The following is a 17,934-nucleotide window of genomic DNA, read 5'->3' on the forward strand; positions in this document are numbered from 1 at the left end:
AAAACCTTATCACCTCTCAGAGATCTGAGAGAGTTTCCTTCTACCTCTAAAACTCCCGTGGTTCACATGTGAATTCCTTTGGAAGAGTTTCCCTGTTTTTTCTCCTTAGCTCTATTTTCCAGATGAGGAAACAGCCCCGGGGGGACTTGCCTGCCACCTCTGCTTGGGGTCCTTCCAGTGGGCCTCTTCCTGGCTTGGGAGGAAAGGGGTGCAGGGCAGGGGCTGGCTGTTTGGGAGGTACCCCCACTGAAGGCATGAAACACCCAGTCTGCTGCAACCCAGGGCTGTGAGTGACCATGTTGCCGCCCTTTCTCCTGCAGTCATCCTACGCCGTGTCGCTGCTGCGGGAGTGCGTGAAGCTGCGGCCCTCGGACCCCACTGTGCCCCTGATGGCCGCCAAGGTCTGCATCGGGTCCCTGCATTGGGTGAGTGATTCTGGTCTCAGGGCCCAGGTCCTGGCAGCTTCCTGCAGGAGGGTGGCAGCAGGTGGGTGCGTCTTGCTGTGTGTGGAAGGGGTCGGGGAGTGGAGAATGGCTCTGAAAACTCCAGCCTTCATCCCCCAACTCAGGATGGTGTCAGGTTTGTGCTTCAGCCTTGACTGTCTCCAGGGAGCCAAATGTGGAGTCAAAAGACAAGGTGCCCCCCACCTGCCCAACACAGGGAACGTGAGCAGGACCTTGGAGTTACCTGGGATGGCCCACCGTTCAGAGTCGGAACCAGCTCTGGGCTGGATGGGAGGGTGGTCTCTCTGTCAGCCACCTCCTTCCCTCTGAACTCCAGCACCCAGTCCCTGCCTTGTGCTCAGCTGCCTGCTTACCACTCTCTGCTGAGTTGGCTGAACTACAGACGAGCTCAGCGTTCGCCATCTCTGCACAGCAACTTTCCCTCTAGGAGGTCAGCAGGGGTAGTGGGGAAGGAGCCCCGGCCCAGGAACCCAGAGCTCCAGGCCTCGCCTGCTGCTCCCCTCACCCTGGCTCCCTGGCTGCTGCTCTCGGCCTGGGGGATCTTGCAGCGGTGCCTCTGCCCAGCTGTCTGCTCTCACTGGAAGCTCCTTTGCCCACGTTCCTGGCTTCCACAGGCCCACATCAGCCTCCTATGCCCAGGCCATCCTGTTTCCACCCTCTTCAGCAACTAGAACAGTGCAGCGTCTCTCCCACGTGTTGGCTTTCAGCCCACCTACATCTCTCTTCAAGCTCAATAAGCCTAGTTCTTTCATTGGCCCAGTGTCTCCCAAAGGGGGAGCTTCTCCCATACATGTCCCTCCCGTTCCTGATGTCCTGACACCCCTGCCTGCCCTTGCTATCGGGTGCTCAGCTTGTTCCAGGGCAACAGGGGCTAGGTTCCAGGTGCCTCTGGCAGGTGCTTCAGAATCAGCAGCCTCTCCAACCCCTCCAGCTCTGGGGAGGGAGATTTTGCATTCTAACCCTTCCCACTAAGTATGCTGAGGACCCTCTCAGAGGGCCTCCTGCCTCGCCACCCAGTGGGCCTGATCCTGGCTCTGCTGCAGGGACTGGCTCCCTTGGATTGGGGGTGGGGGGCTGGGGAGCAGCACCTTCCCTCTGTTCCCTGGTCCTTGGGTCCCTGTGTATGACGTGCGAGTATGGCCCTGCCTTGGCCCCACCCGACTGTGGGAGATGGGGGAGGAGAAAGTATGGCTTTTGGCCCCAGGCTTTATGATGTCCTGTAAGACTGATCTGTAATAGGCTCTCAGCATGTGGAGGAGGCAGCGTGATGAGAGGCGTAAGAGTTTCACTGTCGTGTGGTGTAAATGACGAGTCAGGAGAGGGCTGGACAGGTCAGGGAGGCCTCCAGGAGGAGGGGGCCTTGGATGGGGCTCAGAGGTGGTCCCTTCCATCCCAGCTTGCTTTCCTCAGCCTCATGGTTACTGGGGAAATTGCCTGTCCCCCAAGTGTTTTTCGGGAGACTGTTGGCATCTTCCACCCTAGAGGACAGGGTCCCCTCTGGGTGGCATATGGGTGCCAGCAGAGTGAGGACCCAGGCTGAGCACAGCAGCGGCAGGTGGTCGTGTGAGCCAGAAGATGCAGAGCGTGGGCTCGCTGACCCCTAGCTCACAGCCCTGTGTGTTCCCAAGGCTCCAGAGAGGGGCCTCAAGTGCATCCCTGGGACGAAGCCCAAATGCCCACCTCGCCAAAGGTGGGTGGGGAGGGCATCTGTGCTCCCAGGGGCTGCCGGCTCTGAGACGGCTGTGGGTCCACCCAGGCAGTGCCGCCCTTGCCAGGAAGCCCTAAATTTAGGTCTTCCCACCGCGGAGGAGCTGTTTCCCTCAGCAGTATAATGACAGTAATTATGTGCATTCAGATTACATGGTAATAAAATTAGGATCCAATCAGTCCAAATTGAAATCAGATGAGTTGGGAGCAAAGTAATCAATGACAACATAAATAGAAAAGCCCAAAAGGAAACCTCAGCATGCAGACTTGACATCCGAAATGGGGAGGAGGGTGAGTGAGCCATTTAACCTTGGCTGAGAAACATATTTGGGTTTGGGGGCCGGTTTGAACTACAGTTTAAATCGGGTCCAGGCTGGAGCGTGGTCCTGCTGTAGGGCTGGGGTGGGCTCCTGGCAGCCTTCCTTGCTCTGGAACCTCATTTCTCGTACCTTCCCTAAAGTCCCATTTATACCTTGGACACTTAGCATGATGCATTGCATTTCCTTTTGCATATGTTTCCTGAAGGCAGGAAATCTCTCTCCTCTTTCTTGAAACTGCAGCCCAGAGTTCATGCCGGGTGCTGATTGGATGGATCCTACTTGGCAAGGAGTTCTGCCTTGTATGGTACTTGCCTTTCCATCTAAACAGGAAGCTTCTTCACATACTGTGTCTCATATCCTCAGCCCTTCGCCCCCACAAAGAACCCTGCACGTAGTAGGTTTTCAGATAGATTGACTTTGGCTCCAGCCGGCCAGGAGGGACAGGTGTGGGAAATCTACATTTGGTTCACGGGCCTCCCTGCTTGCTCTCTGGGTTGGTGCTGGGCTGAGAGCAGGCTATGGGTGGCCAGGGGCAGCCTGTTCTCCTAGGAGGCCAGGGGAAGGGTGGCCCACTCTCTCTGTCCTCAAGGCTATGAGCAGGAAGAATGGGTCTGACAGGCAGGCAGAGGGGCGCTGGCGCTGGTGGCAAGCACAGATCCTGAAAGGCGTCTGACGCCACCTCCGTCTCCTGCCTTCATGTCTCTTCTGACTCACGTCAGCCCCCAGCAGGCCCAGCCAAGCCCCGTGAGCAGGGGATGGAGATCTGGGGGTGGACAGTTTGGCCCAGGTTGCAGGAAGGGAGGCTGAAACTGGGGCTTGGAAAAGTGAGTTGTGCTGGGTGAAAGCAGACTAGGTGGTCGTGTGCCAAGAGGTGGAGCACCTGTTACCTCCATGTCCTGTCCTTATGCCTAGGGCTAATGTCCCTGTGCCCAGAGCCAGTGTGGGATGCTCCGGGCTGGGTCTGAGAGCAAGATTGCCCAAGTGAGAGTGGGTGAGGAGGGGCCTGGGCAGAGGGACCTGTGATATCCCAGGGTTGAGAGCACTGGTCCCGCTGTTTATTCTGAGTGGAGGAGGGTGTCGTGTCCAGGCTCTGACCTGGTGACAGGGGTGGGGCAGCCTCCTGCCTCAGCATGGCAGTGTCTTGCCAGGGTCCCAGCCAGTTATTCGAGGCATGAGAAAGAGGAGCTGTAAATATTTTTTCATATCCCTGCAAACAAAATTAGTTCAGATTCATTTAATTAAAAAGATTAAAACCTTTCTAGGCAGCTAGGGGGTGGGTGTGTGTGTCACATGTGGAAGGAGAGGAGGTTGTGGAACTGAAAAGCAAGCCATGCTTGTTTTTTAAAAAGTATGTGGTGCTGTCCCTCAGCCTCTTCCCCTAAGGGGGTGGCTGGGGTAGTAGAAAGAGGGCAGGCTTTGGAGGCTGAGAGGATAGGGTTCAAATCCCTGGCCTCCCACTTAGTAGCTGTGTGACTCTGGGTAAGTAATTCGCCCTCTCTGTGCCGTATCAGTGACCTGGAGATAGTTGCATCCACCATTACAGGATGGCTGTGACCCCCAGAGCTGAGCAGTGTCCCTGCTTAGCACGTGGGAGGTGCCTGGTCAATGGTAACCATCCCTGTGATGGCCCCTTTGAAATAGCAGCCTCTCAGAAAGGATGCGCCTTTGTGGTATTGCCTTTGTTTTTTGAGATTCAGAAAGATGGATTAAGTGTTTTGGAGTCCAGAAAGAATGCCAGCTGTCCTGCCTTGAGTTTGTGGAGATACGGAAGAGTACCTGTTCCTTCCAGGAAGAAAAAATGTGTTTTGAGGGAGAGCAGATAACAATAGGTCCTGGACCCTGTGGGAAGTGACTAAGGACAAACTGGAGGTGCTGTTTAAACAGAGCTTTGCAGGCTCAGAAATGACCTTTCTCTGGTTCCCTGGGAAGGAGGAAGGGGTACAACCAGTCTGGTGCCTGCGAGATGAACCAGGCAGCCTGAGCAGGAGCAGAGTGTACAAGCCAGGAGCCTGGCTGTGCGGGGACCAAATTAGGAGAACTGGAGATAGGCAGGAGCTTGGAAAAGCACGGGAACACTTCCTTACTTACAGAAAGCGAAAGCAAAGGATCAAAATGCTGCATCCTTTCTTACATCCTTTTCCCCAGAGGGTCACAGAGGAGAAAAATGAAGACCCACAGAGGGCAGCCATGAATTGAGCAGCTCTCAAAGACCAAGATATAGACTCAGAAGACCTGGGTTGAAAACTTAGAAAAGGTTCTCCCATTTACTAGCGGGGTGACCTCAGATGGGTCCCCCAAGTGCCCTGTACCTCGCAACCTCAGCTATGAAAAACCCTTCTGCCAGCTGGCCACCGTGCTGTGAGACTCCGGTGGGCACCAGCTGCTCTGGAATTGCAAGGGAGGGTGGGGGGTCTCCTCCTGGGTTTCGTGGCAGAGTTACAGCTAAAAGAGGTGTTAAAAAGCAGTGCAGGGGGACTTCCCTGGTGGTTCAGTGGTTAAGAATCCGCCTGCCAATGCAGGGGACAGGAGTTTGATCCCTGGTCCGGGAAGATCCCACGTGCCGCAGCTATGGGGACAGCGCTCTAGAACCTGTGTTCCACAGAGGAGCCACCACAATGAGAAGCCCTCTTGAAGCAACAAAGACTCCGTGGAGCCAAAACCATATAAATATTGAAAAAAAAAAAAAAGTGCAGGAGAATGGTTGAAAGCTTTGAAAACCCCTCACCCTAGAAGTATTTTAATGAGCAAGGAGGGCACAGTGCTGTAACCTGAGCAGATCTTACAGAAGCAGGGGCTGCAACTCTAGAGCCATTAGCTGTTCACTGCGGAGGCCACAGGAGGCGGCACGTGGGGATTGGGACGGGCAAGTGCGGTATCAGATGGCTGGGTGGCTGTAGATGGGCGCGCTCTGGGCAGCTCAGTCAGCAATTTGCTTTTCACATCACAGATTGAGACCTACTACTTGATTGTGAAATAGAACCCTTTTATAAAGGGAGTAGAGAATAGCACAGGAAGTATCTGAGTGTATTACCCACAGTAGAAGTGAGTACCGTGACACAGCTAGGCGAGTGGGTACTGGCGTGTGTGCCGCGGACCGTGGCGGGGGAGGGCTCAGAGAGGTGGGCCCACCCGGCACAGCTGACTGCAAGGAGACCCTCGTGTCCTTGTGTAGAGTCACTCCTTTTCTGTGATTAAGGGTCACGCCAGAGACGGAAGGCAGGCAGTGGTGTCCCCTCTCTGGGTTCCAGGAAGGTCTTTGATGCCACTTCCTAACTTGTCAGTGAGTCCATGTAGCTGTAGGGGACACGGACTCTACCCAGATGGCACCTGCCACCTGTATTAGACTGAGACTTAAAAAAACTCTGGAAAATTAAGCTAATTATAGACCTAATATCACAGCTAATAGTGATAGTAGATTAGGTTTCTTCAAGCACTGCTCTGAGCGTTTGTCGTGTCTTTATTTCATCATTCAGTCCTCCCCACAATCCTGTGAGATCCAAACCTGTTATCCCCATGTTACAGAAGAAGGAACTGGGTCACAGCAGAGTGAAGCAACTTGCCCAAGGTCATACAGTAAATAGCCAAGCCAGGATTTGAGTTCAGGAAGCCTGGCCCTAATGGTTGTGTTCTTAGCTGCTAGGCTGTCCTGATCTTTGCGTGGAAAACTTACTCAGGGGCTTGGAGTGAGTCTGGATTTAGGTGGGTTTAACACACTTAAGGGTTTCCCTGATAGCTCAGTTGGTAAGGAATCTGCCTGTAATGCAGGAGACCTTCATTCAGTTCCTGGGTCGGGAAGATCTGCTGGAGAAGGGAAAGGCTACCCACTCCAGTATTCTGGCCTGGAGAATTCCATGGACTGTATAGTCCATGGGGTCACAAAGAGTCGGACACAACTGAGCAACTTTCACTTTCACTTTACTTCATCACACTTAAAGACAAAGGTGGGAAAACCATATTCTCAAGAGTTTTAGGATTCCCATTCCTGTCTTAGATGAAGGGGAATTGTGCATTATGTATTTATATTTTATATTTAAAATACATATATATTTGGGGATTTTGTTGATTTTTAATGCGATAGCATTTTCCCCTTTGGCTGGCTAAAGTACCCATGAATAAATATATTAATACTGTATATTATCGTATTTAATAAAACTAATAGTATTTTTCTTCATTCATAATCATCGCTTTGACTCCACATGCAAAAAACTTTTGTGGTAGGTAATAGAGATCAAAAGTTCTGTCGGCCACATGAAAAAGTGGTACGCTGAAGCCTTGTGGGTTTGATTTGAGATAAATGCTGACACCACGCTCAGAGACCATTTTAAACTGTGTGGGCAGGGCTGGCAAGTACTGGCCAAGGATGGCTACTAACCTGGAGTCAGAGTGGACCACAAGTTGGAAAACCTAAGGATGCATGTTGTCACTTTTTGAAACTAAAGGCTGGTGAGCCCTGTTAATCCAGAATGTGATATACGTGAATTGCAGAGTAACTTCTCCCTGTATGCCAGTAATTGCTGAGCTTCATTCCTGGCACCCTCTCTGCGTGGGTTGCAGGAGATAGAAGTTGGCATTTGCCTAGGAGAAGGACATGGCCATGAGAAGAGTGTATATACATGGAGTGCAGGAGGTTTCTGAGTTCTATTTATAATTTGTATGCAGGAGGCCTGGGTTCGATCCCTGGGTTGGGAAGATCCCCTGGAGACGGGAAAGGCTACCCACTCCAGTATTCTGGCCTGGAGAATTCCATGGACTGTATTGTCTGGGATTGCAAAGAGTTGGACACGATTAAGCGACTTTCACTTTCACTTGGTGATTTATAAAAAAGCTTGCTCCCATTTGAATGGGGCATAGCGATGCCTGAAGACAGTGTGGGAGACAGACCACACCAGCATTGCGCATAATTCAGAGGAGGCAAGATGCTGTTTGCTCACTTGCCCTTCCCTTAGTGCTTCCTGTCCCCTCTGCCAGGAGGCCTCCTAGGACAGCCCCGGCCGGGCAGTTTCCCCCTCTTGGATCTTCCGTGGCCCCAGGCCAGCACCACACAATGGAGCCTTAATTAAGAGCCACCCTGTCCCATGGGGTCCTCCCCCGTTAGAGAGTCCACGTGTGGTTCATCCAAACATCCTGTGCCCGTGACACTGGGCCGCCCCAGCCAAGCGCAGCATAGAGCTGAGTGCTGCAGAAGCCCCATGGAGGTTTGTAGGGAGGGGCAGTTAGGAGTTGGCAAGGGCAGATGAGGACCTCTGGGGCACAGAAGGGAGAGGAGGTGACTTGCTTGAGGTCCCATATCTATCAGGGGCCCCCTCACTCAAGGAGGGCTTGAGTGAGTGATAGTTGCTCAGTCATCTGACTGTGCAACCCCATGGACTGTAGCCCACCAGGCTCCTCTGTCCATGGGATTCTCCAGGCAAGAAGACTGGCGTGGGTTGCCATTCCCTTCTCCAGGGATGTTGGGGTCTTGCCCCGTGCTCAGCCTGGCCCTGACTTCAGGCCCCGCAGCTCTCCTGCATCCTGCTGGGCCACGTGCTCCAGGAGGCAGATCTCTGCATCCACTGCCCTCAGTCCTCCTGGCAACCAAGGCTGGGCGGCAGGCAGCCATGAGGTTTGCTAAGCTGCCTGCCTCTCCTGAACCCTGAGACCTCAGGCCTGAGGGTGATATAGGCCCAGCTCTCAGCTTCCGTGTCCTTCCCGTGACCAGTCTGCCAACCTGGAGGCGGTCCACTGCCCAGGTCAGTGGCTTGAGCTCGACCACGTGGGGGCTGGAGAGCTGCCCTTGTCAGCGTTTGCCACGGCTCTGGCTGGGCTACTGGGAGTCAGCCCCCACTGCCCCCCAGCCTCCACCATCACTCTCTGGGCTCTCAGCTCACCCAGTCTACCTCTCTTGTACTTTGGGAGTTTTTAACTCCTCTGTTCTGTGGGTTCTCTGCTCCACCAGCCTTTTCTTGCACATAGCTCCCCACAGCTGTGCCCTCAAGGTGGGCTCAGCCCGGCTCGCCTCCCCACAGCTAATGGCCTCTCTCTCAGGCTCCTCTAATACTCCAGGGAAGGAGAGCCTACCAGTGCCCCCAGCTATGGCCTGCAGTCAGATGACAAGATGCACAGAGCTGTCCCTCTCCTGCCGAGGGGGGTGGCCCTGGGCAGGAACAGGCATACTGGCTGGGGTGTCAGAATCCAGCTTAACTTTGTGGGCCCCTCTGGGTGGTGGAGGGGAGTCTCCTACAAGGGACCCTGACCTCTGGGTGGCAGTGGGGCTGTGGGTATGAATCCCTTGCTGAGGGTGGCACCAATCATTCTTGGTGACAGTGCCATACCAGCCACGTGGGCAGATGATTCCAGGGTTGGGCGAAGGGAAGGGGCCCCTGGGAGGCCTGTGAGTGGGCACAACTGAGGCCCCCAGCTGTCCCCTGCCTGCTGTGTGGGTGCCCCAGAGGGCTCATGAGGGCTGCCTTGTGTGCTCCTCTGTTCGTGTCACGTGTGATGTGTGAGATGTGTGTACACGTGACCTGTGCCAGTTGGTCCCTTTCCAACTGAAACAGTCCCTCCCGCTCCCAGGACAAAAACAACCCCAGGCCTTTTTCCCCTGAAAAGTTAGAGCGCCTGGTGTCGGGTAGCAAGCTCACAGCCGGAGAAGGCGTGGCGGCCTGCCTGCTCTGCAGGATGGGCTATCCCAGGGCCTGGTCCCCAAGCCCGGCCTGTTCCCCCCCCAATCCCTGCCTGCTTCCGGCTCCCCTGTCGCTGCTGCTGAGCAGGGCAGCGACAGCCATGGGGGCCACGTGAAGAAAGAGGCTGCCGCAAACAGTCCAGGCTCTCAGAGCATCTGTGGGGAGCTGGGGTCTCTGGAGCAAGGCAGACTTTGCCTGTGAAAGGCAGCATCCCATGACCTGGAACACAGGCCCCTGGATGGGGTAAAAGGTCCAGATTGTCACAGGTGGAGGAGGCAGCTATCCTTCCATTCAGTGGCTGGGTGGCCTCTGAAAGGCGCCTGGGCCTCTCTGGTCAGGTGTGAGGAACTGCAGTTCCAAGGGCCCCAGGCTGGGTGTCTGTGAGTAGCTGCCCTCCCCAGTGACCTTTGCCTCTCCTCTTTGCAGCTGGAGGAGGCAGAGCGCTTTGCCATGATGGTGATCCACCTTGGGGAGGAAGCTGGGGAGTTTCTGTCCAAGGGCTACCTGGCACTGGGTCTCACCTACAGCCTGCAGGCCACCGACGGTGAGTGTCAGGGCCCGGGAACCTCCACTCGGGGTGACTCGGGCCTCCTGATGGCCTTCCAGGCCTCTTGTCCCATCAGTGTCCACCCCCCAACACACTTCCATTGACTCTTCTAGAATAGGTGTGCAAACGTACATAAAAACACACACATGTGCAGACGCAGACACTCACACACTGTTGTGCACGAGTGTGTGCGCACACACACACACCCCAGTTCATTTCTGCTTTTGCTGCAACTTCGCCAGCCTCAGATACGCCCTCTTCATGAGCCCGCTTCTTTCTCCTTTCAAGGCCCAGCCCCAGTTGATCTCTGCCCCTGGAACTCCTGGGGTATTTGTGCCACCAGCCCTGAGCCCCCAGTGTCTTCGTTCTGGTTCACCTTTACCCGCAGCACCACTGCCATCTTTTGGGGTCTTTTAAATCCCCCCGGTGCATGGCACAGAGCTGGGTACACAGCAAGCATTTACTAAATACATGGCCTGAGCTTGGTGCCTAGCTTCCCCTCCTGCCGCCTGGAGCCTGCATTCCCTCCCCAGCCCCACCAGCTCCACCTCCTTCTGTATCCTTGCAGCCTGAGGGAAAGGGAGCAATAGGTCCCCACCCAGGCCAAACCCAGAATAGTCATCAGCCCCCCACACTCCCCAAATGCCAGCTCCTGGAAGCGGGCTTCAGATGCCCACACAGCGAGAGGTAGGAACAGCTGGTACTTGCACAAGGAAGGGAGGAGGAAGGGTAAGATCCTGGTGCGGTGCCAGCTCTTTGTTCTTGAGTGACAGTGGTCACTTCGAGGTGTCAGTGAGGCTCTGATAGGGAACCCTGGGGTTCCCAGACACTGGTCAAGTGAGGGAGTCATCCGTCCCTTGGTCAGAGTCCAGAGACCCTCCATGTGCCTTTAATCCTCTAGAAGCAGGGCTGCTGTATGAGCTGGGCCCCCTGACGTCTATCCCTGCCTGGTGCTGCCAGCAGCATCCTGACGTACTCTGACTGCAGCCTGTGACCATCATTTTAAAGCTTCTCAGGGGGTTCAGTGTGTAGCTGAGGCTTCAAATGCGTATCCTACTGCATTTAAAGCCAATTTAATTTACCAGGGAGGTATCTGGTTTGGGTTAAAGCAAGAAGCCTCGGGGTCAAAGTGCAGTAGAGGTTTCTGGTGGGCCGGCTGAAGAGGAGGTCGTGTCCAGTGGGTACAGACACTGTCAGGGGTGGTAAGATGTTCTGGAGATGGACGGTAGTGATGGCTGCAAGACATGGTGAATGTACTTAATGCCCCTGAATTGTCCACTTGAAATTTGTTCAAATGGTTAGAAAAGAAGGAGCCTCCTGAGTAAGGAAGCCTAGGGAGGCACATGCCAGGACAGAGGTGTAACTTTTCTCCAGAAGCTCGGGCCTTTGGAAGAATCAGGGTGGCCCATGCGGCAGGGAAGGCAAAGGGGTAGAAGGACCTGTTGTGCCAAGAAGTGTGCATGCCAGGAGGCTGGGGCCAGGGGACATCTGCACCCCTTCCCCCGGTAACCAGGGCACCAGTCCGGAGCATTTGCCAGACAGGGTCCCGGTGGGGCCTCTCCCCACAGAGCTCCATGCCCCGGGTGGGGCAGGGCTGGGTCGGCCCCCTCCAGCAGCCCCTCACGGCTCTGTTTCTGTCCCGTCTCCTGCAGCGACTCTGAAATCCAAACAAGATGAACTGCATCGGAAAGCACTGCAGACGCTGGAGAGGTGAGGACGCCGAAGGGCAGCATTGCGCGAGGGAGCTTGTTCTCCTCTCTCAGGGGACCCTCTGGTGTGACAGAGCAGAGTTTTCTGTCTCCATTTTGTTGACCAGCAAACTGAGGCTCTGAGAGTTCACGCAGGAAGCAGGGACAGGCCTTTGGGGTTGGGTGGTCTGGTTGAGCATTTCTGCACTGGTGGAGCTGCCCCCAGGCTCAGCTCTCCTGCTTCTGAGTTCAGGGGACATGAGAGAAAGCAGGAAAGCACCTTGCACAGCAATCTACAAGTAGCAGGGGCTCAAAAAGGGGATTTGCCTCCTCCCAGCCCCTCCCCAACCTGAGAGTTGTGAGGCTCCCTCCCCCAGCCCTCGGAGAGCTTTCCTGAGAGCCCAGAGTCTGGGAGGGAGTTAGGTTCGGGGGTGGTGGGGGAGAGGCAGAGAACCCTTCCCCCAGGCCCCTCCTGTGAGTTCCTCTCCACCACAGCCTGGCCCTACCTGACCATTCCTCTCCCTCCTTCCTCTGGCCATTGTAGGGCTCTTCCCTCTGAGCCCTGCTCCCTCTGAGCATAGATGGCAGGGCCTGGGTCGGGGCCTGCCCCAGACTTCTTGTGCCAGCTTCCTAGGAACATCCAACTCCCCTCTGGGGCAGGTTGTTCTCAAACCCAGGGAGGAAGGAGAGTCCCATTCTGGCTAACTCTCTCTGAGCTCCAGGATCAGGGAATAGTTCCTTCCTTCCCCCACCGGCTCTTCATTCCCAAGGCTTCCAGCCCAGAGAGGCCATCCAGCCCCTTCATCCTCCAGAGAGGGGCTTCCCTCACCTCCTAGTCCCGCCCTCCCAGGTACCCCCCACTTCAGCCAGAGCCAACCCTCTTGGCAGTCACCACCCTGGCCTGGGCTGCCCCTGGGCTTTCCGCCCCATCTGTCGTCTCCCACGGGGCACCCTCCGAGGTGGGGCTGGGCAGAATCTCCAGCATTTGGCCCTGCTAAAAGTGCCCAGCACAGGGCTGGCATACCGGAGACCCTCATCACACTGGTTGTTGACCCTTGATGGCTGATTCACTGCTCCCCTTCCCAATACAGAGCCCAGCAGCTGGCGCCCGGCGACCCCCAGGTCATCCTGTATGTCTCCCTGCAGCTGGCCCTCGTCCGCCAGGTGAGTCCTAACACCCAGGTCTCTGGGGGTGCTGATCTCCTCCTGGCCCGCTGCTTTTACCAGCTGTGCGACCCTTTGCAAGTGACTTGACCTCTCTGAGCCTCTATTCTTTATCTGTTAATGTAAGTGCCTTCATACTCCACCTCAGAGGGCCCAGGCAAGGATTTAAGTCAGTTACTGTGGTAAAGCCCCTGACCTCTGGAGGGCACACAGGAAGGGCTTGTTCTCTGCCCTCACTCCCCCTGCAACACGTCCGTCTCCTGAGGAGTTGACAGGAGACCTCAGTAAACATTTGTTTCCTCACCTTCACTGAACTTCCCCCAGGGGCCTAGGGGAGCAGAGAGAGTGTCACGTGGAGCTGCTTCTGTGTGACACAGAGCTTCCCCTGACCTGTGGACTCCACCGCCAGGCTCGGCCTCTGGGGCCTCCTATCCGCTGACCACCTCGATCCCCAAGGCCCTCCAGGCCCACCTGCCTTCCTTCTCTGAGCTGAGCTGTTGGTGCCGAAAGGTCTGTTGAGGGAGTTGAGTGAGGTCAGGCAGTCACCCACCCAGCTGGTTGCCTGTCAGAAAAAAGTGAAGGTTCCCATCCCCCAGGCCCCTCAGAGTCTCTGCTCTCACATGGGCCCCTCAGGCTGGTGCTCTGTGTGAAGCAGGGCCTCTTGGTGGCCTTTCTCTGGTGAATGTGGATACTGGGCCACTCAGGGACTGCAGACAAGCCAGCAGGACCGGGGCTGGGCTCTAGCCTGGCAGAGAGGAGTCCGCAGAGCCCTCTGGGTGGTGGCTGCTCGCGGTCTGGTGATGGGCAGCCCGGCTGACAAGAGTGCTGCTGTCTTTCCACGGGCACGGGCCAGCCCTGCAGCTGACGAGGAGGGTGCCATTGGCCCCATCTGACGCCTGAGGCACTGCGGCTCTGCTGAGCTCAGGAGCTGGGAGCTGGCCGTGCCTGCAAAGTTCAGCTTCAGAGCCCACTCTGACCTAGTTAAAGCAGCCCCGTGTGGCTCTAAGTATCCTGTTCCCCTGTCCCATTTGGAAGCGGGCACTTGGAGCCTTGTCCACAAGCCTGGTGGTTGGTTTTACGGGCTTGTGTCAACTTCCGGCCCCTGATCTCTCTTCAGGGAGCCGTCTTTCCAGCCCCCCATGCCACTTGCCCCCGGTTCCCGACTCCCAGGTCCTAGAGTAGGCACTCTCCACCATTGTCTCCAGAAACATCAATCCGCTCTGGTGCTCCCTGGAGCACGAACACAAAGATAACTAAGACCAGTTTATTTTTAGCCCTCAGTTGGAGAACCAGTACTTTCCTTGCCAGTCCAGTTCCTGATAAACCTTCCGTGATGCATTTTTTAGTATCTTTAATTATTCAGTCACCTCTGATGAATGGCGTCTGTCCTCCGGGAGAGATGGCTGGGCCAGGCCAGTGGAGCCTGGTACCCCATGTCCTTGGGGCCCCCAGATCTTGGTAACCTCAGGGGGTTGAGGGTCTCTGAATGGACTCTAAGCATTTCCTGCCTGCCTTGGTCTCTGAGGCCCTCTGTGCCATCCTGCCCAAAGCATGTCTAGCTGCTCAAACAGTGAGGGCTGCGGGTTTGGACACCCAGCCCAGGATCGTGCTCATGCTGCTGGAGCAGCCTTGGGGTGGGGGGCATGGGCAAGCTGAGCCAGCAGTCACACTGACCTTAGCTTCCTCCTTTACTTTCCATGACCTTTCCACAGAAGGAAGTCCCCAAGGGAGAACTCTGGGCCTGGCAGTAGTGCAGAGACCAGGCAGGGGGCAGGCACGCCAGGGACCAGAGCCCCCAGCTGACCTGTGTACTGACCCCTCCAGGAGCATTGGAGATGTAGTCTGAGGTTTGGTCAAGAGCAAGATTTTGGAAAAAGACTCTGACGTTCCTGGGAGGATGAGGCCCTGGTTGTCTCGAATAGCTGACAACGGCTAAGCCTGAGCGCCTGGGCAAACATGTCTCTCTGGACTGGAAGGAAGACTCTTAACCTGTTCACTAGCTGCCTGGGCTTTGGGGGCTTGAAGAGGGAAATTCGCATTTTCTAACGTGTTCCATGCCCAGCAGGACGTTTTTCCTATGTTGTCTCACCCTCTCGGCCAGTGTCGTAGGTAGGACTGTTATCCTCATTTTGCAGTGTAAGAACTGCGGCTCAGAGAGGCCAAGTCCCCTGCCCCGGTGCCAGCTGGAAAGTGGCAGAGTTGGAATTCACATCCCGTCTGACCCCAGGCCTAAGCTCTTGCCACTGTGAGCCCCTGAGCAGGAGGCAGCATGTGTCTGTCAGCCCCAGTCACTGCGAGAACGGGTTCAGAGGAGAGATCTGTAGCCAGGGTCTGGGTGGCCTCTCACAGTCCCCCTCCTCCGGTTTGGCTGGGGCTTCCCGACCAGTCCTTCATGATCCATTGTGGATATGCCCCTCTTTTCTCTTTTCTGTGGGGACAGCACTGACTTGGAACAGCAGACGCTTCTTGCCATGGTGTTCGAGGGTGTGTTTTCTCATCAGAGCCCCTGCCTGCCCCACAGTGCCTGCGGTCTCACTTGGGTCTGCTGCGCCTCGTGGGCTGGCACCTGGCCCCCGAGTCCGGGGAACAGTGTGGGCCTTGGGGAAGGTCGCTAAGCTGGCAGTTTTCTCCGGCAGATCTCCAGCGCCATGGAGCAGCTGCAGGAGGCCCTGAAAGTGTGCAAGGATGACGCCAATGCCCTCCATCTGCTGGCGCTCCTCTTCTCCGCCCAGAAACACTACCAGCACGCCCTGGACGTTATCAACATGGCCATCACGGAGTACCCTGAGAACTTCAAGTGAGTTCCCCGTGGACGCTGCTGGGCTGGGAGGCTGGTCGTGCACACACTGAGAGTCAAGGCGGGCCGAGGACCTGTGGGCTCGGAGCCTGGCTCTGGTGTTTTGTTTGGTGCCAGGAGGATGTGTGTGGATGGAGAAGCTCTCGGTGGTAACTGCAGGCTCCACGGGAAGCTGTGTGGACCACCAAGGAGACTGTGCTCTAAGATAACATGCCCGAGCTGCTTCCATCCCACCCTGAACTCTACATTTGAGCATCATGGGGATACTAACTTGTGTGACTTAACCATAACCCTGGCATAGCCAGCCAAGGATGGTTTCTAACAGTGGCTGGGCTGATAGAGGCCATGTGAGCTGGCCCCTACCTCCAGGAAGGCCACAGGCAGTCGGGGTGAAGATTTATATCCCCACAGAGTGGTCCTGGCCTCTCCCTCTATTCTTGGCTCCTCCACAGCTCCTGCTTGCCACATCACCCAGATGCCTGTCTCTAGGGAGCAGGGTTCACGCTGCACATGGCCCCAGTGGTGGTGGGTGGGCAGGACTAGACCCTCTTGCCCCTGCCTATACACAGGGGACCTGCTGCCATCCAACCAGGACCCTGGGGAACAAGAGCCTCACTGACTGGCTGAGGCAGGAGGGTGTTGCCCCTTGGGAGGAAATGAGGGAGAGGTCATCTTTTGATTTCTGCCCTCCTTCCCTGGGACAGGCAACATAGGGTGCCAATAAACCCTGTCTCTCTGAATCCCCTGATCCCAGAATGAGGGGCCCTGAGCACTCCCACTCCCACCGTGCTCAGGGTTTGAAAGAGAACCGTTTAGAACCAGCCATAGGCTGTTGTCTTTAGATAGCAGAAAGGAGTGTGGTCCTGGTGCCCTGAGAGGTGACTCATGCTGGCAGTGAAAACAGTTCCACAAAGAATTAGGGAAATTGGTGGGTGCCACAGCCGAGATCAGTGATCGAGGGGAGCTGCAGGCGTCCCTCCACGTGGGGAGCCCATGCACCTGTTTTCCTATAGTCCAGCAGAGGCAGGACTGACCCTTTGCACCAGGGGCTCAGGCCTCCTTCAGAAGATGCCACGGTGGCTTTGCCTGTGGACTTTGCTGGGAGTGGCCTCCTCCTCCTCAAGTCTTATGAACAAAAGGACCAGCTATGTGGAGCTGGCCTTGCACCATCTCAGCTCATACCTGACCAGGGGCAGCTGGGACCCACCTGGGCCAGAACAGTGGGGTCAGGAGTCATGATGCTGTGGACAGGGTGGGGGCGTTAGTCTGGAGTAGGGTCAGCGGAGCCCAGGTAGGTCCCAGCTGCCCCTGGTCAGGTGTGAGCCGAGATGGTGCGAGGCCAGCTCCACATAGCCTGTCCTTTGTGTTCACAAGACAGCCCTGGCTCTTGGCCTCCCTTCTGTAATTGAGAGATTATTAAAATTGAAATTAGTTCACTTTAAAAGGCAAGTCGCCTAGGGCATGCACCACGTAGATAGAACCAGTGTGTGAACAAGGTGTAGTTACCTAATCCCAAATGCAGTACAGCCAGAACTACTGTTTAGAAGTTTATTTTTTACTTTTATAAAAATACAGGAAGGACAAAGGTCTTCCTCTTCTAGTACCAGTTACCCTGGCTTTTCCCCAAGCTCAAGACTATCTGGCAGGGTCAGACCCATGGTGTGTGTGTGCATATGTGTGTGAACGAGCATGCATATGTGTGTGCGAGTGTGCCTCTCTATGTTTTATTGTCAGTGAGGCTTCGGTGGAAGGGTTAGAACAGTAAAAGGGGTAGAATCCTTATCCAGCCCCCGGCTCAGAGCGTGTGTCACAGAAGAAACCAGAGGCTGGGCCAGGTGTCAGACGTTGTCCTTTATCTGAGTGGAATCTTCCATGCATTAACAGATGGAGACTGAGCAGATGGGCGCAGAGCTGCCCTGTGGAAGCCGCAGGAGGGGCTGCACACACTGCTCCCTTGGGCGCCCTGACCCAGTGCAGGAGCTTCCCATGCTAGTGCCACCCATCTGACTCTTCCTAACTCCTGGGCTGAATGCTCTCTGCTGGCAGAATCCTCTCCCTGGCCTGATGTGGGGAGGCCAGCGCCACCTTTTGAAGTCGGCTTGAAACTTCCCGTGTGTGATCAGAGGCCCATCTCGCTTGTTTCACGCCCTGGGAGGTGTCTCCTGCCACCCCCCATCCTCTTCCTCCTCGCCGCGCCCCCCACCTGCTCCTGGTTCTTGGGCTGAGTGCGAACCGTCTCTTTAGTCCCCCAAGTGTACTTTCCACCACCCCCTTCTTCTTCCCTCTCACCTCACTCAGGTGCAGACTCTTTCACCAGGAAATGCTTCAGTCACAAGTGTTTTGGAGAGGTGGGGGCAGGGGTGGGGCCTTGCTGTGAGGCTGGTGACTTCCCCCGGAGCCCCGTGGGTGGCCTTCTGGGCCCCCAAGAATACCTGGACCCGAACTGTGACATTTGCGCCTGTGTGCCTGCATCGGAAGAATAGAAGCCAAAAAAGTGGGAGCCGCGGGTGGAGATGGTGCTGGTGATCAGCGTGTAGGGTGGCTGCCGCTCGGCGTCAGCTGGGTCCCCGCCTCTGCAGGCAAGA

At 55.9% G+C, this 17,934-nt stretch overlaps 1 protein-coding gene across 5 annotated transcripts in view; it reads left to right on the forward strand.

The window, feature by feature from the left end:
* The window catches only part of TTC7A (tetratricopeptide repeat domain 7A), a 121,459-nt gene that overhangs the window by 65,079 nt on the left and 38,446 nt on the right, over positions 1 to 17,934 (forward strand). For all 5 annotated transcript variants that reach the window (XM_045162233.1, XM_025260974.3, XM_044925887.2 and 2 more), the window contains exons 11-15: positions 321 to 425; positions 9,580 to 9,697; positions 11,353 to 11,410; positions 12,480 to 12,552; positions 15,189 to 15,349. In XM_045162233.1, coding sequence (XP_045018168.1) covers positions 321 to 425; positions 9,580 to 9,697; positions 11,353 to 11,410; positions 12,480 to 12,552; positions 15,189 to 15,349 — 515 coding nt within the window. The remainder of the gene's footprint in view (positions 1 to 320; positions 426 to 9,579; positions 9,698 to 11,352; positions 11,411 to 12,479; positions 12,553 to 15,188; positions 15,350 to 17,934) is intronic.

This window comes from Bubalus bubalis, chromosome 12 (assembly GCF_019923935.1).
Source record: "Bubalus bubalis isolate 160015118507 breed Murrah chromosome 12, NDDB_SH_1, whole genome shotgun sequence".
NCBI lineage: Eukaryota > Metazoa > Chordata > Mammalia > Artiodactyla > Bovidae > Bubalus > Bubalus bubalis.